The 21,963-nt window shown below is 40.9% G+C and overlaps 1 protein-coding gene across 1 annotated transcript in view; it reads left to right on the plus strand.

The window, feature by feature from the left end:
- Positions 1 to 21,963, plus strand: part of LOC138481559 (fibrous sheath-interacting protein 2-like) — a 380,784-nt gene that overhangs the window by 319,121 nt on the left and 39,700 nt on the right. Inside the window, exon 3 of the mRNA XM_069613745.1 lies at positions 3,418 to 3,466. Coding sequence (XP_069469846.1) covers positions 3,418 to 3,466 — 49 coding nt within the window. The remainder of the gene's footprint in view (positions 1 to 3,417; positions 3,467 to 21,963) is intronic.

A 21,963-nucleotide genomic window follows, 5' to 3' on the forward strand; every position in this document is an offset into this window, starting at 1 on the left:
CAGATCCTGCCTGAATTGATACATATGGATCAATCAGGGTTCATATCGGGGAGACAGACTTTGGATAGGATCAGGCGAGGCATCCATTTAATTGAAAAAGTTAACATAAAACAGGATCCCGCAGTTTTAATATTAATATTTATGGATGCGGAAAGGGCGTTTGATCGCATAGAATGGCCCTTTTCATTTTATGTGATGGACCATGTGGGAATGGGGGCTACGTTTATTCGGATGGTACGAGCTAACTATCAAGTTCCCATGATACAGTTGGCAATTAACAAACAAGTGTCTCGTAGTATAAAAGTAACTAGGGGCACCAGACAGGGATGCCCGCTTTCACCTCTCTTATATGCTGTTTACTTGGAACCATTCATATATAAATTTAGAGTGTGAAAAGATATACGTGGGATTACATTTGGAGGAGAGAATCATAAGTTTGCGGCCTTTGCAGATGATATGCTGTTGACGCTTAGGGATTCAGAACGATCGATACCTGCATTGTTGGAAGAATTGGTGGATGTAGAGAGTATCGCAGATCTCAAGGTTAATATGGGGAAGTCGGAACTCTTGAAATTAAGTTTATACGCATCACAGAAGGAGACTTTGTTCTCCTATTCGCCGTTTCAAGTAGCGGAAAATACAAAGAAGATTTCCCTCCTGTTCAATAGTAACTACCAGCAATAATTGCAGAAGGTGAAGGAAGACTTAGGGAAATGGACTCTGTTGCACATTTTTTGGTTAGGTAGGATTGCTACTATTAAAATGGTAACCCTTCTGAGGTTACTTTATGCATTTCAAGCTTTACCGATTAAAGTTCCTTTATCATATTTTAAGTTGCTGAATAAAGAGATTAGGAGATTTTTGTGGCGTGATAAAACTCAGAGAGTTGCATATCATATTTTGATGGCGCCCAGAGAAAGTGGGGGATTGGGCTTACCGAATTGTGAAAAATAATTTCAGGCCGCACAGCTGCAGGTACTCCAGGAATGGTTTAGGGGGGATACTAGGAAAGCTTGTGTTAAAATGGATAGGGCAGTGTCAGGATCCCCACTGGAAGGTGTATTGTGGCTAAACAGACAAGATAGATATGAACACGCAGACCAGCCAGATTCTTGCCGTGGTATTCGATTTATGGTATTGTCTGTTAGATAAAGGAGCCTTGTCTACACGCCCATGATCATTTACCCCACTTTTTGGGAACCATCAATTTAAACCTGGGATGATACAGGGTGCATTTATACAATGGCGGACAGTTGGCTGCACAAAGATGCGGGACATGACGCACGGAGGGAACATGTATTCGTTTGAGGAATATAAACAATTATTAGGTCTCTCGGAAAAAGATAGATTGGAGTATTAACAGTTGAGACATTGGTTAGATGGTTCAGGGGGGCGCGAAGTGGCGGGAAGAGAGCTCACTAAATTCATAATCACACACTCTGGGAATAAGTAAATGGTGTCAAAGCTTTATTCGATACTGACAGAAGAAGAAAAGGGACAGGCTTGGGGGTATATGTACAAATGGGAAAAACTCTGGGGAGAGAACTACTGAGAAGTTATTGGGAACATTTATGGAGGAACATCCCTAAATGAACACAATCTATTCAGGTTAGGGAAGATTGGTATACCAATGGCATTTTACCCCTGAAAAATTGCACAAAATGTTTCTGACTTCAATGGTGCAATGTTGGCGAGAATGTGGAGGGAAAGGTGATTGGTGGCACATTTGTTTGGAGTGCCCTAAATTAAGAAGGTTTTGGAAAGAAGTCATGAATCAGATTAAGAGTACGATTTCCTCTGTAATAATGTGGTCACCTAAGGAATGGTTGTGTGGTTTGTTTTACCCAGAGAATTGTCTAACTACCAAAATTCAAAGTAAGGTATTTATGTTACTGGTAATAGCTGCATGGTTGGTCATCGTAAGTGCTTGGAAACAAAAAAAAACACCAGGGGTAAGAGACTGGTTAATTAAATTGTGGGGGTTTATCGCTTTGGAGTGGATGACTTATAACCTTCAAGGGGAACACAATACATTTAGTTGAGAATGGCCGCTGGTCCTGGACTTTCTGAACAGCAAATTTGTATTACAATGGTGTCCACAGAATATAAGGATATTGAATATTATGTAAGCAAGAATATTTGTTGTATGACTGTGATAGAGAACAATGTTAAGTGACGTGCGTTAAGGTGAGTTGGAGAGGGGGTGGGGAGTTGATGTTGTTTATTTGAAAATGCTAATAAAAATATTTTTTTAAAATAAAGCCAGATGTAAGTTGGTCTGAATCCGTCCTGCCCGCTTCTTCCAGGCAAACAAAATGTGTATTTCCTGCCTGCTTCACCTGTTATCAACTCTAGAGGGAGCTGTTGCCTTACGCATTCAACAATGAGACTTCAAGTTCATCTTCCAGGCAAACAAAATGCATTTCAACAATGATAACATACAATTAGCTGCAGAAAAGGTCCAAGACAGGGAAACCACTTTAACAGCATACTTCAAGTTGCATACACTGAGAAAATATATATATTTAAAAAAACATATAAAAAGATATTCATTTGATTAAGCACTATTTCTCCAACAAAATAAATCACTTTTTTAAAAATGTACTTATGCATTATGTAATTATTCATTGTAATATGTCTTGGTATGTATTAATCAACAATAATCTTCATGTACGTTTTAAACTTTATTTGACTTCAATTTACTTTATTTCATGATCTCATGTCTACTTTGAATCATGCTGCATGTGAATTGTATTACTCTGACATCCCTCAACATTATATATTTGAGTCTAAAACCTGTAAGTGGAATCAAAGACAATGAGGAGCAAATAGAACAATTGGCCGCATGTACTATGTTGAACTTTCAACGGATTCTGTGAGATTCTGTTTGAGGTTACTACTCCTCCACGTAAAAGGAGCAAGATCCTTTACACATTTTATTTTTTGATTAACATAAATTACGTTAAAATATACCACATAATATATTTACACTTAGAAAATGTCTTCCTTTACGCACATTAGCCGTGTAGACAGGCTTTTTCCCTAGTTTATTATAATTCGTCATCCCTTATACTTCTCACCACAGACACATTCCTTTAATATAATCTTTCCAGCACTTCAGAGAAACACTGTTATAGCTGACAGTTGTCAAGCAAAAAAAAATCACATTAAATCCAATTATGTTCGGCGACAAGAGTTCCATTATGGTGTATTTACAAGTATCTAAATTTCAATGGCATAAACAAATATATATTGTTTCTAGGATATGTATTGGCTAGGTAAGGTGACAAGCCCATCTTCTTTTTTCTTGAATACTGCAGATGTTATAACTAATGTTCTGAAAACATTTGAATAACGTATTAATGTTTAGGAGAATTTTGTATTTGAGAATAATCACTTTTTTCCTTCTTATCACAGCGCAACGTACACGTAGGAAAATGTGAGCCCATTCAACACCTAATAAAAGGTACAGTATGAGCCAAAACCTAAGCTTTTCCTCTTTTATTTACACACGCTCATTGTTAGATATTTACCATGTATTTAGTTTTGGCTTGTCAACCAATTAAGAAGTGAACATCCTGACAAATGCATGTATTCTCTACTCATATTTGTTATATTTAATTTGTTCTTTTAAACAATGAGCTAATCCTTCACAGTTATAGCGTATACTGAAATCTAGCAACCACAAAACAGCTCATGGACTCGCCACCAACACATCCAAACCCAAACTTACCCCGGTTTCCACACCCACATTCCTTCCTTAAAATGCTTCTCTTCTAATCTCTTATGCTCACACCAACACCACATTATCTTCCATCTCATTAAATGCGCTCCCAGCATTAGAAAGCACATCAAAGGTGATTTTAGAGACCTACTACCTGGAAACCCCAAAACCAGTCCACTTATGACTGAGATTTTAACCTCACCAACTAACTTAAATGACATAAACATAGTCTCATCCACTCTATCATGTTTCCCACTCAGCCACCTTGATTTGACCCACCACCATGCAGTTTAATTCCATATTACTTTCCACACTCACAATTGCAACAATAGCTCTGCATTCAACCTAGTAAGTAGAAATGTACTATGGTCGAAATTGAGCAATTGGTGAATTCCATCAGGGCTCCTGAAGCTTATAATAAGGCTCCATGAAGAAACAGTGGTATAGGTCAGACCAAATCAGGCTGGTGACATGACCAAAGAAATCCCAGTAAGGAATCCATTAAGACAGGGTTACATACTAGCCCCCTGTCTATTTAGTCTATGTGTGTCTGATGTGGGGGAAGCAATCAAGAATGCTCCCTTTATTTCACCTAAAATAAGCCACTTACAGACTTCATGGTTGGCTTATGTGGATGATTGTTTGTTGATGGACTGTATTGTAGTTGGGCTGCAGCATTTACTAACCGCCTTTGAGAGTTATGCCAATCAAAACTTCTTAGAAATAAATGCAGATTAAAAAAAAGTACTGACTGTTGCAGCAAAAAGGAACAAAATAAAAGGAAATTGAGTGCTGGGTGGAGTCCATTTGGAAAAGGTAACAGACAACTGCTTATAATTAGGCATTTTATAAAGTATAGGTTTGCAAATAAAGCCTTGCTTCCCCTACTCTACCAATAGATTCCCTACCTATTCTAAAGGCCAGGGGAACAATCTCTAGCAGGGGTTGTCACGAAGGCCAAACTCCAAGGCGCAGGAGCAACGCAGTACCAACCACCCCCACTTTGGTCGCGGAGCCCGCAAGTCAGAGCTTACACGGGTTTCCTGGACCAGAGCAGGGAAGGAGGGTTAGGGTCTTGATGGTTGGATAGGTAGGGGGAAGTTAGGTAAACCGGATTGAGGGTAAGGTAGAGGTTATGGGTAGCAATGGGGGAATACTTAGGGTAGATTGATTGCTGCGCACTTTTGTTCAGGTGTCCTCAGCCCTTACTTGCTAGTCTTACATAAGCACCAATTTGCACATAAGAATGCCCTTACTAACCCTAAGTCAACAGACCAGTACAAAGAATTAGCATGCAAACTTAGCTCTGGTCTTCTGAGTCCTGTCCGTGAAGGGCGGTCGCATCCTTGAGCACGTCTGAAGTGTTGTCTTCAAGATTCAAGCTAAAAGAAAATGACAAGCATTAAAACGTGCCCTCTGAATTTGTCAGCATTCACCTCATGCGACATCCGCACACACACACACACACACACGTTAAAGTGCCCCCCTTAGGGCCTGGATTGTTCTATGCAAGATGCTACACAAGCGGTCTTCCTGCAGACCCCTGCGAACGTGGTTTTTGCCGTAGCCAACTATTCACGAGCGGTCTTCCTGCAGACCCTCGTGATCGATCGTGCTTTTAAACGTAGCGAGATTTCTTCGGTGCGGTGTTTTCGCCTCGCGGGCCTCCAGTGGTCTCCAGGAGGCAGAAACACCCCAATGACAATGCACTCCCGAACGGGTTAATATTCCCCAAAGAATGTGCCGCCGGCGTGTAGGGTGCCAAAGTTATGCCCACTTAGCGTTTCGCATCGGTGCAGGGGCTCTGGATGGGCAAGTGGTCGCCCCTTGCACTTCCCCCTCGATCCCCTTGGGAGCTTAGCATGAAGAGGTACTTATCCCGTGTAGGCGAGGGACCGAGCTGCTGCTCGGGAGGGGCTGGGCCCCTCGCGTATGATTCTCGTGGAGCTCCGGTCCGCACGTCCTTCCGGCATGGAGTCTCAAGCGCAAGCCCCGTGCTTGGGGCTCTGCGCATGCGCGATGGGGCCGCCGCGCCCCTCCTGGTCCCTGATTGGCCCAAATTGGCCCTTGGCATGCTGGGGATTGTAGTCCTTTGGCGCCGGCTGCTGGGTAATGCAGTCTTTAGCTTCTGTTTCCTGCACATGGGGCAAAGCAGCCTTCTGTATGGTTGCAACCTTTCAGGAAAAGCTGGTTTCTCCACAACAGTGCCCACAACAGCGCCCACAACTCTCCTGTGCCCAGCCTGTCCATGTTTCTGCCTTCCTGCAGTCCTGACAGGGGTAAACTGGCCCTTACTCTAAACAACCAACATTCAAATAAAGTAATGAAGTAACACAGGGTAATGAACAATAAAGAAACAATATTTGGGTGACCTTCACCTGTCCTGGGTAAAATCCTGTTTCCCAGGTTTTAAAGTGAGCTTCAGATGTTCAAATGAAGAGAAAAATCTTGAACCAGTGCCAAGTTAAACCAAGTTAAACCAAATGTTCATCAGACAAAAATCCTCTGGTAACAATTCTCTGGTTTTGGTTTAAAAGATCCCCTCCCAATTACGGCGAAAAAAAATAGCACCAATGGTAATCCTGAATCTCTTCTCTTTGAGATGATTTTCCACAGTTCAAAGAATAAGTATACAACTTCTTCCTCTACAACTTTACAATTAGTTAGGACTTCTGCAGTACATTTGGCACATTTGTCAGTATACGTCTCTTTTGGTCGCTGCTTCCTTTGTAACAACCACCCTTCTTTTACTATGATAACAGTTACTCTTGTCCCACAGTATATTACTTCTTCAAACTACTCCACTGTGACATTCACTGACAACCTTATACAGCACCACAGTTCAGGTACTTCTACTCTTGCTTCGTATTTCAAAATTATTAGGCATGCAACGACAAGAAACTTCGGCCTCAGTATAACAACTTCTTGAAATAAAGAATGTCAATTCAGGTATGCTACAAAGTTCAGTCTTCAAAAGGAAAACATCATTAGGCACGCACAACCACTCTTTAAGATAGTTCATTAAACTTAAAGGGTTGCAAGTAATTGTATTCCCGTATAATAGGACAGAGATAACTTAAATGCAATTGGCCTCATGCAACCTTCCTTTGATGCTGTATTTGTTTGTAACTCTTATAAAAGTCAATGGGCCTCATTCCGGCTTCGGAGGTAACCATGGAGTAATTAGCTCCATGGTTGCCTCCCAAACCGTCCCAAATCCGGCATGGTGAATGGAGTAATTACCGGTCCATTCCAGGGTTGGAGGGACCGGTAATTCCCCATTCACCTTTTGCCCTTCCCCATTCCCATTTCTGCCCCATAGGGCTCAATGAGAATGGGGAAGGAGGTAATTATGGCACCGTAAATTACGGTACCGTAATTACCTCCGAAGTACCTTTGCTGGTCCCGTACTTTACTCCTGCTAAAAGCAGGAGGTAAGGAAGGACCCGCAAAGGGACCTCGGAATACGGAGGTAAGGGATTACCGGCATCGGCACCCTTACCGGTGCCGGTAATTCCTTACCTCCAACCTCGGAATGACCCCCAATGTTAAGTTTTTGGAATAGTTTCAGCAAGGGTTGCTTTTTCAATTAAGGACACGCAACCATTACGGTAATACAAAAAGTGTAAAACAGTGGATGTAGTGATCTTCACTTCTCACGCAAACACCACACCTTCCCCAATGAATGCATGCGCTACATTTCAATTGTGAAGAATTAGTTTCAGAACGGCAAACAACTTATACTCACTTTTGACTATATGCAAGCTGTTTTGGAGCTGGTTACAGTTACCGGCATGGCTTTTTGAGTGAATCTGAACGCAGTGCCACTCACCGGCTCCATGAATACTGCAGCTGCGGGTTGCTTTGCTTTTCTTACTTCCTCAACCTCTACTACATCTTTGGGTTCACTTGGGACCCACACCCTTCTACAGCATGGGTGTCTCCGGTTCAGCCACGTGAATTGGGAATCTCCTTTGCACCCGAAGCTCTGGCTTGCCTTCTGCCTATGGTCTTGGGTTACTGCATGGTTATGGCTCTGCAAACACAGCAACTCAGCTCACATGGAAAAACTTCAATTCCAGCATGTCTTCCTCTGTGCAGCTTCAACAATACAGGGTTTGAGAACACAGCAGCCTCTCAGAACTAGCAGGAGATATATGCTGTCTCCACTTTCCGGCGTCCCTTCTGCTCCCACATCCTTGTGAATTGCCAGTCTTGTGCTTCTCCTCTGCTGCTACTACTACTGCCAGCCTTCCAACTCATGCTCCAGCTCCTTCTTTTCTCCTTTCCTGCTCCTGCCTTTTATGCCTCACAGGTATGGCACATGGCTTCAGGTGTAAGCCATTAGTTTCAATTGCCCGACTCCTGCAACAGCCATTAGGCTTAATTGCCTGACTACTACATCTCCATGCCTCTTCAGCCCTCTTCCTCGTCTCAGTTCCTCTAAGATTCTGGGACATGACGTCCTTTTCAACAAAGTTAATTTTTTCTACTTAGTCATTACTTGTAAGGGTAGATTTAATTCCCTTACTATTTTTAATGGAGGATCTTTGGGTTTTTCATTTTTATAGAGGAAGATGGTTTAGGGAAGACAATATGTCCACAATCCTTTTTAGTGTACCTTTGAATTTGAGGAGGACATTTAGTTTTAGTTACCACAAAGTGTTTTTCTTTTGATATAGATTGCTTTGTTGTTCCATCCTTAGGGTTCACAACCTTAGATCGAATAGAAGGTTGAGAGACATTCAAATGACAATAAGTCATGACCTCTTTTGGCACAGTGGTAAGAATCTCTCTATCAGAGGAAAAATACAGTTTCATCCCACAGACTCTCCTCGCTACTCACGACCCTGTCTCCACCCAGGTGATCCTGCCAAAGTACTCCACCCCCAGTGTTGGCATCAGGAAGCATCTGCCTTCCTCTGGCCACCTAGAAGGAGACTTTAGGCAGGGGTTTAGTAAGCTATCCGCAGGATTATTCATACATGATATATCTGGGTTTCTACATTTTTGTTTCCCCAAATAAGTACAATCAAATGAATTATTTTAGAAAGAAAACAGACCTACTGATTTCTCAGATGCTCTTTATATAAAAAAGGTACTGTAGGTACACAGTTATTCCCCAGTATAGTAACCACCTCATGCAGAAACATTGGCATTGTCTGCAGCATGCACCATAGAGGTACAATATTCAAATTTGTGCCATGTTACATAGTACAATGCTGAATGCATTATTTTCAGAGTATCGCATACTGCAAAACATGTAATAAGTACCTAATAACCCCTCACTTACTACATATTTGTACTACTACACACAAACCATAAAGAAAGACAACACGCACAAATATGCCCACATATCGGGAAATCAGGGAAGCAAATGAGCAGCTGTCTTACCAGAAAGTGTTCAGAACCTAACTGATTATCTTCATGCACAGAAATGATTGCTGTGTTTCAGGCCTGCTTCTTCCCCTATGTACATGTATCACATGATGTGACTTAACCCTTAAGAAAAGAGTGTAAGAACATATGAGAAGCGTAAGGTCTACAAATATAGTACCTTTTGAATGTTCACTTCCTGCCTGTCAGTGAAGAAAACCACTTGCCCTACATATGTCAGTGAATAAAAAAAGAGGGAGCCAGACATGTGACGGCATCAGTGATGTCCTCAATGAAATTTGTGATGTCATCTTTGACATTTGTGATGTCATCTTTGAAGTCATGGGTGTTAGTCCTTGCACTGCTGTTAAGACGGATTTCTGAACTCTGTCCTGGTGGCGCAGAAGTTCAGAAGGCCAACCTAATTACTTGGAACAGGGTAACCTCTGGATGAGCCAGACCAATCAAGGTAGCGATCGCGGCGGTCAAGACTAGGTCTCAAGAGGGGTGAGGGTGACTGAAAGCCCGCAATGAGCACACAAAGCAAGGACACTTACAAACTACTCCAAACAGGTGTTATATAAAAAATATATACACATTTATTCCAAGGCCTTTAAAACAATGGCCGTAGCGAGAAATCACAATACAACTCTAGTAAACCAACACATACCATACCAATACAATATATATACAAATACAACAAGTCTCAAGCGTTATATGCACGAAATGTGTAGTCCACCTAAAAGGGAAGGAAAACAGGCAGTGCGAAATAATGCTTGGACCCAGTCCGCCTTCAGAGGCACCTAACTAAAAGGAAGTCCGAGCCCTACGAAGAGTGGAGCCTTGTGCTCAAAAGTACCTGCACACGCTGGTGCCAACGGGCAAAAGGGGAGTCTCTTCGAGGGAAATCAGGCAGTTCAGTTTAGTGTACAAATGAAGAAGAACAGTGTTCCGCAACTCAAGCGCAGCCTCCACTGTGGGCAGAAGCAGAGCGCGAGTACGGAAAGGCGTGCTGATTTGATACAGCGGGGAAAAGCTATGGGCTCCTGCAGGAGGGCGACCAGTTCCTAGCTATGCTACTCACCGGTCCCCGATGCAAGCAGACCCAGGCTTCTCCGCGTCAGTTTCAGTCACTGGCAGGTTCAGAAGAGCAGGGGACGTCTCGTCGTCGTGTTGAGTCTGCAGCAGCAGAGTTGAGTAAAAGACGTCCCAAACGAAGGAACCCGCACAGTTTGTTACCACAGCAGGGCAACGGAGTGGCCGTGTGTATCTGAGCCAAATGTACACTACTCACTTCAGACCTGGGAACGCCAAGTGTACGAAGCATGTGAGAGTGACAAGGACTCGAAATACTACACAACCTGGCGGCGGTTACAGAGCAAGACTCCGGTGTAAGCTGGTTAGTCTGCTGGATGGCCCAGAGACGCTTCCGAAGGCTTACAAGCAGGAGATGGTGAAGATGCCGAGAATAGCTGTTCCCGCTATTTCAAGGGTCGAAGTACCAGTACAGGCCTTCTGGTTCGATCAAAGGTAAAAAGGGTTTCACAAGGCGACAGCAGTGCAGAGGAGAAGTCCTTCAGCGGGTCACCAGCGATTCCTCGGTTCAGCCTCTTTGTTGCAGGATACTTGGCTCCTGTATTCCTTCGTTCGTGAGAACTCAGGAGATCGACCTGGTAGTGGTGTTTCCAGCCCCCTCTTATCCACAGTTCCCTTCGCGGCAAAACGGAGGGGACCCAATGGGAGATCCGCTCATCAACACTCACGCCATACGTGGACCTATCACGGACCACTGTGGTCCCAGGCATTCACACCACCCTAGACTCTCTGGCACCCAGGATGTGTATTGGGACCAGACATCCCAGCCCACATCCTGGAGGCACACACCAGGCATGTAGAAGCCCGCGAAAGCATCCGTGTTTCGCGGGAAAGTACATGCCTAAATAAGGAAGGCCCCGGGTCCGCTCGACCTGGGGAAGGTGAAGGGAGCAAGACGATCAGTGGACAGGACAAAGAAGCCTCGTGGTCTGGCCATTTTGGGAGCCAGGCCACCATTTTGGGTTAAGCGCGAGAAACGCGCTTAAAACGCCAAAAGGAGCTCAAAACACAAGAAACGATCGCTGCCACCATTCCCGTCCGTGAATCACTTGCACCGATCAGTTACAATCCTAAACGAGTATCTAGGGCCTGTAGAAGGCTAGAGACCCAAGGGAGCAGTAATTTAGCTTACAGTGCCCTCTTGTGTCATGTTGCACGAAAGCCGCAACATGATAAAAGAAACTACGGAAAACAGCGTTTCCCGGTACTGACTGTCTTAAGGGCATGTCAGTTTCCCCGTAAGAAAGGAGCGAAAGCCCAGAGGAGTGCGGCAGAAGGCTGCACTTCTCTGGCAAAGTCGAGAACAAGGTGAAAAACAACAGCAAAAAGTTTAGGGGTTGCCACATGGAAGGAAAATTACCTACAATTACAAAATCTTTCCTAACAACTGCACAGTGATAACGCGAGTTATGGTTGCGTACCTTATCATAACTGGCACATTTTTGGGGGTTTTCTGTTTTACCTGTAAGCATAACGTCCCTGTAGCAACGTTTTTCCATGAATTTCAAAGGTTTTTAAGTAGTGCAACTTAACCATAACGTCCCTTGAACAAGGTTTTATATATATATATATATATATATATGTATATATATATATATATATATATATATATATATATATATATATATATATATATATATATATATACATATATTACATGGCCACGGTAGTGGCCATGTAGTTAGGGTTAAGTTGGTGTTTCCATAGGAAGAGCACTTTTTGGGTGGCTTATAACTTCGCTCCCCCTGGACGAATCCACACCAAACTTTGCAAAAATAGTATATGGCCCACTCTGAATTTTTTTTGCAAAGTTTGGTGAGGATTCGTCCAGGGGGGGGAAACTTAAAGGGGGGGTCCCAAAATGTATTTTTTTCCCATAGACTGAATGGGAAAGAAATTTTGCTCGCGCCTACAGCCCAAACCGCTGGACGGATTTTCATCAAATTTGGACCAGGAGCAGCGGCTTGGTACAGAAAGCGTGCTTTTACAAATTTGCTGAAAATCCGTCCAGTAGTTTTTTTTTTAAATTACCAAAAAGTAGGTAAAAACAAATTAGTGATATCTGTGTTCGGTCCGCGGACACACTTCCCTGTTCGCTCCACGGACACTGTCCTGATTGGCCGAGTGGCTTACGTAATGTCCGCGGACATATGGCTTGTTCGCTGATTCGACGGTGTTAAGCGTGAAGCGCTTCAGATTTTCGGTAGCGCCCGCCATCTTGGACAGCGCAGTGAAAGTTTGTTCAAAATGTGTATTTAGTAGAGTGTGTTGGTGTGTAGAAGTGTTTGGGGAGGATTTTATGAGATAGGTTAAATGTTGTGCTTTTTTATGTGGTAGACGTTCTTTTTGTGTTCGATTTGTCTGCGGACATCACGGGTGTTCTGAAATGTTCTAAATAAACTGAATGGGGGTGTTCTGAGGACTCAATATGTGTCCGTTTTGTTCGCAAGCAAGCTGAAACTGTTCTAAAAACACTCACGGTGTCCTGAAATGTTTGCAAATAAACAAAATGGGGGTGTTCTGGGGACACTGTCCGTATTGTTCTGTGGCAAGTTGAATGTGTTCTAAGAACACTCGGGGTGTCCTGAAATGTTCGCAAATAAACAAAATGGGGGTGTTCTGGGGACGCTGTCCGTATTGTTCTGTGGCAAGTTGAATGTGTTCTAAGAACACTCGGGGTGTCCTGAAATGTTCACAAATAAACAAAATGGGGGTGTTCTGAGGACGCTGTCCGTATTGTTCATTGTCAAGTTGAAAGTGTTCTAAGAACTATCGCGTTGTCCTGAAATGTTCGTAGGGGGTGTCCTGAAGACGCTGTCCGTATTGTCCGATGGCAAGTTGAAAGTGTTCTAAGAACTGTTTTGGTGTCCTGAAATGTTCGTAAATAAACAAAATGGGGGTGTGTTCTAAGAACTCACGCGTTGTCCTGAAATGTTCGTAGGGGGTGACCTGAAGACGCTGTCCGTATTGTTCAATGGTAAGTTGAAAGTGTTCTAAGAACTGTCTCGGTGTCCTGAAATGTTCGCAAATAAACAAAATGAGGGTGTGTTCTAAGAACACCCACATTGTCCTGAAATGTTCGTAGGGGGTGTCCTGAGGACTCTGTCCGTATTGTTCGTTGTCGAGTTGAAAGTGTTCTAAGAACTCTCGTGGTATCCTGAAATGTTTGCACGGGGTGTCCTGAAGACGCTGTCCGTATTGTTCGATGGCAAGTTGAAAGTGTTCTAAGAGCACTCGGGGTGTCCTGAAATGTTCACAAATAAACAAAATGGGGGTGTTCTGAGGACACTGTCCGTATTGTTCGTTGTCAAGTTGAAAGTGTTCTAAGAACCCTCGCGTTGTCCTGAAATGTTCGCACATAAAGAAAATGGGGGTGTGTTCTAAGAACACACGCGTTGTCCTGAAATGTTAGTAGGGGGTGTCCTGAGGACGCTGTCCGTTTTGTTCGTTGTCAAGTTGAAAGTGTTCTAAGAACTCTTGCGGTGTCCTGAAATGTTCATAGGGGGTGTCCTGAAGATGCTGTCTGTATTGTTCGGTGGCAAGTTGAAAGTGTTCTAAGAACTCTTGCGTTGTCCTGAAATGTTCGTAGGGGGTGTTCTGAAGACGCTGTCCGTATTGTTCGCTGGCAAATTGAAAGTGTTCTAAGAACACTGGTAATGTCCGTGGACATTAAAAGTTTCCATAGGCTACAGTTGAAATGTTTGACTCTACGGGTGTGATATGCTGCGGTGGTTGTGGCCAGAGCATAGAGTGTTGGGTGCATGACCATTTGGTCATGCACCCAAAACTCTATGCCCTGGCCACAACCACCGCAGCATATCACACTTATAGTTGCTTATAACTTTGGGTCAAAAACACATTTATAAGGAACAAAGTTATAACATATTATGGGTGTGATATGCTGCGATGGTTGTGGACATGGCATAGAGTGCATAATATACTTGCTGTTTGGTTTAGTAACTGGAGTGCATGTATTTCTTGTTAATTTCTGTGATAAAAGAAAAAATAGCATGTTAGTATTAGTATTTTGTAATGACTTATTACATTGTATAATCAACATTATTTTTTTTTGGACCCTCATATTTAGTAGATTACAAATCAGAGTACTGTGCAATTTGTTTGTTCAGTTTCTGTGTTCGTTGCTAAAATCATTGGGTCTGTGGGAGAAAAAAAGTCCATGTTGGATTAAAAAAAAAGATTTTCTGTTATGCTACAGTTTATTTGTTTGTTTGTTTTCAGTGTTCATTTGTTGTTTCTGGCTAATGCTTTATACATTGGGTTGTTGCATTTTTTTTAGCAGTAACATTATTTATTTGTTTGGATATTATGAAATTTTGGAGCAGTTAGATACCAGTAGGCGTATTCTAACTGTCTATTTTTTTATATATTTTAGTGGTATTGATTTATCTGTTTGGATATTGTTAAATTTTGGGACAGTTAGATACCAATTGGCGTATTCTAACTGTCTATTTTTTTTATATATTTTAGTGGTATTGATTTATCTGTTTGGATATTGTTAAATTTTGGGACAGTTAGATACCAATTGGCATATTCTAACTGTCTATTTTTTGCTCTAATTTAGTGGTATTCATTTATCTGATTAATTGTTGTAGAATCTTTGGGCAGTTAGATAGCTTTTGGAATATTCTAACAGTTTATATTTTTTACTACAAGTTTACATGAGGTTTAAGTACAGTTTAGTTATCATATTTTGGTTTTAAGGACATTAAATAAGCATTTGTAAGATTTGCTGGTAATCTCTGCTTTAGAGTAATGGTACTATCACTAGATTCAAACCATCCACATTTCTTTTTTATATATGCAGTGTAGTGGCCTGAATTGGTTGTGGCTCCTGCGTGGTAGATTATACCTATTGTTGTGAAGGTTTTCTTACCAAGTTATATTTGACCATGTGTGAATCCAGTCAGCTTGCAGTTGTTTTTGGTACCATCTGCATTGTAACGTAGAAGCATTAGTATTACGTATTTACTATGTGCTTGTATTACTAACGTGGAGCGATTATCTGAATTGCAGGTAGAACATAATCTACCATGTTTTGCATTTTGTACAAGTTGCTGAAATGGAATGGATTCACAATTAGGTATTGATTTATATACGAAGCGTTCATTGGGGATTTCTTCTTGTGTCACATTGTTGCAGAGAGTGCATGTATGTTTCCACATGTATGAAATCTGGAAGATTTCCTTTATAGGTATGTTTTTGTTTTCCAGTACTTGTAGTAAGTACATTAGAAATTCTTGTGGATCTTCCTGTGAGTTTATAGTGAATTTCACCATTCCAGCACAGTAGTCCAATTGTCTTATTCCATAAACACTATACGTGTTGTCAGGATTGTTTGCTGCATTTCTGTGAAGTACTAACATTTGCATACACAATGGGTCTGTACTGTGTAAGTAAATGTTGTCAACAATTGGTGGTAATTGAAATAGAATATTCATTGCTACATTTGCAAAGCAACTTACACCAACTATATTTGAGAGTTTAAATGGACCAGGTAGTTTTGTATCTGAGTGATTTTTTTTTTTAGTTTGTCTTCCTTCTTTGACGAAGTACCTGGTTTACTTTCCCTAATTGGTTCTTTTTTGCTTGTGGTACTTGATGAAGTTTTAGTTTCTTTTACTCTCTTTGGAGGATTTGCAGTGACATCCTGTTGCATTTCTGTTTGATTTAGTTTTCTTTTAGAACATTTTCCTTTTTGTGGAACAGGATATGTTTCTAGATGGGGGGTGTATAGTGAACGAAGTCTATTGTATTCTAAAATGCAAGGAATATCAGCGTTTATTTTACTTGCATCAAAGTTGATTAGAAATAGACCGTCAAGTGTACGTAAGTGTGATAGTGCTACGTAGTTCATGCCTTCTTTAAAGACTGTGTTACCAATGTCTATCATTGCTTTGTCTAGGGTAAGACTTTGTGATTTATGAATGTTGACTGCGTATGCAAGAGTTAGAGAAAATTGTTCTCTGAGTACATACATGTCTTTGAAGAGAAGGAATCGAGCTGTTGAGCGTCCTATCCTTTTTTTGTTGTGCCAGGAGAGAGTTTCTCAGATACTCTTTTGTTGAGAGAACAACAGATAGCTATGGCTGTGTGTTTCAGAAAACAGATTGTTTGGATTTTGGGAGATTCATGGATACATTGGTTGAAGGTGCATGCAGAAAGCTGTGGATTAGCTGTAGATCTTGGATTTCCACATGTGGAAGTACACTGGCATGGAGTACGTGGAATGAAGTGGTTGGACTTGCTACCTCTTTGTGCTACTTTGGAGACAGAGCAACATCCAGACAGAATTGTAATTCATTGTGGAGGCAATAGTTCAGGACATGTGTCTGGAATTTCTTTGCAATTTTCTATGAAGGAAGGACTTGGGAAGGTCATGGACATGTTTCCTAATTCTCAAGTAATATTTTACGGATTGCACAGAGACAAATGTGGCTTCATCCTTCTTCATTTGGTCCACGAATGGAAAAAGCAAGGCGCAATGTTAATAAGGCTGTTTGTGCCTTTCTAAGAGATTTTGGAATGTCTTATTCTCATAATGAAAATATTATGTTTCGTAGTACATACATTTTTCGCAGAGATGGAGTCCATCTTACTTATGCTGGCAATCAGATTTTTTTGACAAATATACAAAATGCATTACGACCTTTTTTAGATTTATAGCATCTATTTTGAAGTAGGTGTTAAGTATTTATAATTTTTGACATACAAACACCTCCCAAAGGCTGTTTTAAGAGCCACCACTTCCTACCAGAGAAAATTGCAATGGTTATGATAAGGTACCAACCCAATTTGTTTGATGTCCGCGAACTGTCCGCGGACTTCTCAAAAATACAAAGGGCCCTGCTTCATTTATTTTCACTTCTATTTTTTAACTGTGAAAGGTGGCTCTGAAAAGAGCCTTATTTTTTTTGATTTTTGTAATTTGGTATTTTTTTTTTGTTTTTTAGACACAACACATTAGGAGAGGAGGGGAAAGGAGGGTAAAGGGGGGGACACCAACCACAGGGATAAGAAAGGGCGAGCTGAGAGAGGAAAATGTAGAGTGGGTTTTATTTGGGTAGTGAGCAGGTCTGCTCGTGCTCTGAGACGATAGTCTCAAAAGCACTCCGAAGTCGCTCCCCCTGCAGAGTACTGTGTCACAGTACATACATACAACTGTATGGCCTGTGAGGCAGCTTGAGGAAGACGCTGTCCCACAGAGGTGGTCTTTGTGGTGACAGGATCAGAAACGGAGGATGAAGTAGAGGAAATCAACCTACTACGTTCTTCGCAAGGTACAACTTTGCGAATAGCCCCAGAGTGAAATGACCTCAGGTGTCGCTTCATGGTCGTGGTCCCAAAGCTGTACGAACCGTGCTTCCCGCGACTGAGTATCATTTTGCACTCATTGCAGATAACACGGTTCGCACAAGCCTTAGGACCATTCCCATAAATGGAAAATAACCGCCACACCCAAGACTCACGTCTAGTGTGGGTAGTAGGGATTTCCTCTACCTCATTCTCGTCATTCTCTTCTTCCTCCTCTGCATCCTCACTCCTGTTCCCCTCTTCAGGCCCTTGGGAAGGTGGTGGTGGTGGAGGGGGTGGGGGTGGTGCTGAAGCAGGTGCAGCACCAGGTGGCAGTTCTGCAGCCAGGGATGCCATCTCGATGCTGTAATCAGCAAGTTGCACGAGAAATAGCTGTGCTCTGAAGAATAGCCAGAAACACAATGAGAATAAGCTCTAGGGCGTGGTCTTTTATAGGGGTGCTTGTACGCGGTTCGTGGACATGCGCGCTGTCCGCGGACAGATCGAACACAAAAAAGGGTTCAGAAAGTTTCAAAAGATATGTAGAAACTCAGGATTACTATGTGGGACTTGTGCCATGATGAGTTTTTATGGAAAAATATTGTGGATTACTCGAAAATGTACTTTGGTTTTGTTCGGGGACACGAACAGTGTCTGCATTCAGAACACGCAATTAGCGTTGGTGCGGTCACATGATCCCTTCGGGAACATGTCCGCGAAGGAAGCTCCTGTCCGCAGGACACCAAATGCACGGACATTGGTTTGCATATGCGCGTTGATGTTCTACGGACAGTGTTCGGGTCCTGAATTAATTAAAAGTGCGTCACACATCAAACGAACATTTCTGGACATCGTGTGTGTTCTAGAACAGTTTAAACTTTCTAGCGAACACTACGGACAGATATAGTGTTCTTTAGGACACTTCCATTTTCGTTTAATTACGAACATTTCAGGACACCATTTGGGTTCTTAGAACTGTTTCAACTTGCTAGCGAACAGTATGGACAGGTATAGTGTTCTTCAGGACACCTCCATTTTCGTTTATTTACGAACATTTCAGAACACCTGTGCTGTCCGCGGACATCTACATTGTTTTTAAAAAAATAAAAAATGGGAACTAATTACAACACAATATAAAAATTTTACTTTATTTCACATATATTAATAATTTATGACAGAGAAGGTGAGGCAGAAACAGAAACAAAAACAGGAGAATTAGGGGTTTCAACATGATTGGTATCAGGTGAAGAAGGGATGGAAGCCTCATCAAAACTTTTTGGATTATAGTGAGGGTTTGGGGATAATTGACTGGGATATGGTGAGGGGGGACAAGTACATGTGGGACAATGGTATGAGGTTTTTGTTTTAAAATGATCCTCAAAAAAAGTTTTCAAATTATTAAAATTGCTCAATAATAAATCCATTTTTTCTTTTAAGCTGTCAAGCGTGTTTTCCATAACAGTTTCTTCAGAGATATTTTCTATTTTGGTATGCTCTGTTCAAAAAGAAATATATATGTTAAATATATATAAAATAATAACAATTAAATGGTTTATATTGTAAAGTGTGTACCATTAGCTTCACTATTTTCTGACATTTCGTCATGTGGGAAGTGCTCCTCTAGCCATTCCAGAGTACTAGACATTTCTGTGAGAAAAAAAAAATATATAATCATTTTTTTTTAACTAATACAGAAAGTTTATAAAGATATGAGTAAAATGATGTACACTTACTATTTCAGGTAAGATATGTTCTGAGTACTCTGTAGGTCTGGTCTTGGTCTTAGTTGTGGAGTGTCTGTGAGGTAATTATGTTGGAAGCCAATTTATCTTCTCTTGGTATATTCCATTTTAGAACATATTGTATTTAAATGAATGGTAAGTGTGGTACATATATGGGTTACATTTCTTATGTATTACTTCATATAATATGTATGTGTACTACTTTGTGAATTTTTTAAATGTTATCATGTTGTAATATAACAATTAAACATACCCCCGACCCCCCAGACTTTTAAGGTAGTGGTACTGTTGTCCGAACATGTCCGCGGACATCAAAAAAGTTTGCGGACATCACATTCAGTAGAAGTGGTTCAGTATGTTCTATATTACATGTACATAAAGTCAAAGTTACTATTGTTAAGCTTTGCTACTAAAAACCTATGAAATTCAGTGAAAAAACTTTGTTAAGGGGACATTATGGTTAAGTTGTGCTACTAAAAACCTATGAAATTCAGTGAAAAAAACTTTTTTAAAGAGACGTTATGGTTAAGTTGCGCTACTAAAAACCTATGAAATTCAGTGAAAAAACTTTGTTAAAGGGACGTTATGGTTCCAAATAAAACCGAAAACCCTTGAAATTCACCAGTTATGGTAAGCTAAGCAACCATAACTCGCGCCACTACCGTGCACTGCTAAGACTAACATCCAGGATATCAAAGATGACATCACACATGTCATTGAAGACATCACTGATGACATCACAGATGTCATTGATGACATTACATGTGTGGCTCCCCCTTTTTTCCTTTACTGACATATCTAGGCCACATGGTTTTCTTCAGTAACAGTCAGGAATTAAAAGTGGAAAAGGTAGTATATTTGTAGACTTATACTATGTTCTTACAATAATTCCCTTAGGGTCCAGTCATATCATATGAAACATATACATAGGGGAAGATACAAGCTTGAAAGATAGCAATCCTTTCTGTGCATTAAAATAATCAGTAGGGTTGTCAGCACTTTTTGATAGTTCTGTTGTTTTTTTTATTACTGTACTATCCCTGTATAAGCTCCTATTTGTATATCTTGTATTCACACTACTTTCATTAGAGTCCGGGCACATCATGTGATATATATACATAGGGTAAGTAGCAGCTTTGAAACAGAACAATCATTTATGTGCATAAAGATAATCAGTTAGTTTATGAACACTTTTTGCTACTACTGCTGCTGTTTTTCTCTTACTTCAATTTCTGTGCGTATACTCACATTTGTATGTGGTGTTGTCTCTTTGTGTTTTGTCTGTAATAATGCAATTATGTAGTAAGTGGGTTTTATTATCTACTTATCACATGTTTCATAGTATTCAAAAGTCTAATAAGAAAACAGTTATCATTTCACTATTTAACATGGCAAGCTTATGAATATTTAATCTCCATCATGTTTGCTGCACACAATACCTACGTTTCTACATGAGCACGTTAGTATACTGGATGGACTAATTAGCCCTTGATATTTATTCCAATGATCCTTCACACTTTTTTTATTAACATTACAATAAGAAACCCTTGTACAGACTTTTCATGAAAGGTAAATGCACATGTGATGTCATCAGTAATGTCATCAATGACATTTGTGATGTCATCTTTGATGTCCTGGGTGTTAGTCTTAGCAGTGAACGGTAGTGGCGCGAGTTATGATTGCTTAGCTTACCATAACTGACGAATCTCAAGGGTTTTTCGGTTTTACTTGGAACCATAACGTCCATTTAACAACGTTTTTTCACTGAATTTCATAGGTTTTTAGTAGCGCAACTTAACCATAACGCCCTTTAACAAAGTTTTTTAAACGAAATATATATATATATATATATATATATATATATATATATATATTTCAAATACGAACGGCTTCAACCAGAAACTATTCAGGCGAGCAGCACTCCACGAACAAAAGTGTTCCAATAATCCAAAGAATCACGGAAATCCAACAGCAAACACTGCAGCATTGGTTGCATATAATATAACAGCCTTTATTTTGTGTGTGCAACAGATAAAAAGTAATCTCCCAGTGCAAATTATGCTTGGCCAGACGGCAGCCTGACGCGTTTCACCACTAACCAGTGGCTTGTTCACAGTCACTATGTATATATATGTACTTTGATTGCATTTTGAACAGCTTTTAACATGGGGTTTTCCCATACGAAAGCAAAATAACATTTTCTTCCCAAATATCTCCCAATTGAGTGTTCGATTCTCCTAATTTTTTGCAGGCACCTAGATTTTAGCTGTAATTGGTGCAGTGAAAACAAATGGAACATTGGCTCGCTCAGTTTTGAGGTACCAATGATTGAAAATCTATCTGTATATGACGCATGCACAATGACAATCAAGTTTTTCATGAAACAAAATAAGTAAAAACTACACACCAACCACATGCTCAGCAACCACGCCACCCATACGCACAACAGCTATAATCACACTCAGCATACACACTCCCACCACTGTGTACACATTACAAACATACACTCAAGCAATAGCGTACAATTCAAGCAACAATAAGCAGCCAATATTATCATGACCACACACAACATAATCACATACCCCACTACGTGCTGTGAAGGCATCATGAAGTAAGACATAGATAACAGATTCATTTTTCTAAAAATAAAATGGTTTATTTCTTAAATGTCAGGATGGAGTAAGGCCTAACTTGCCTTATGCTAAGGTGGGGTTT

Source organism: Ambystoma mexicanum, chromosome 5p, assembly GCF_040938575.1.
Source record: "Ambystoma mexicanum isolate Mex_15411 chromosome 5p, UKY_AmexF1_1, whole genome shotgun sequence".
Taxonomy (NCBI): domain Eukaryota; kingdom Metazoa; phylum Chordata; class Amphibia; order Caudata; family Ambystomatidae; genus Ambystoma; species Ambystoma mexicanum.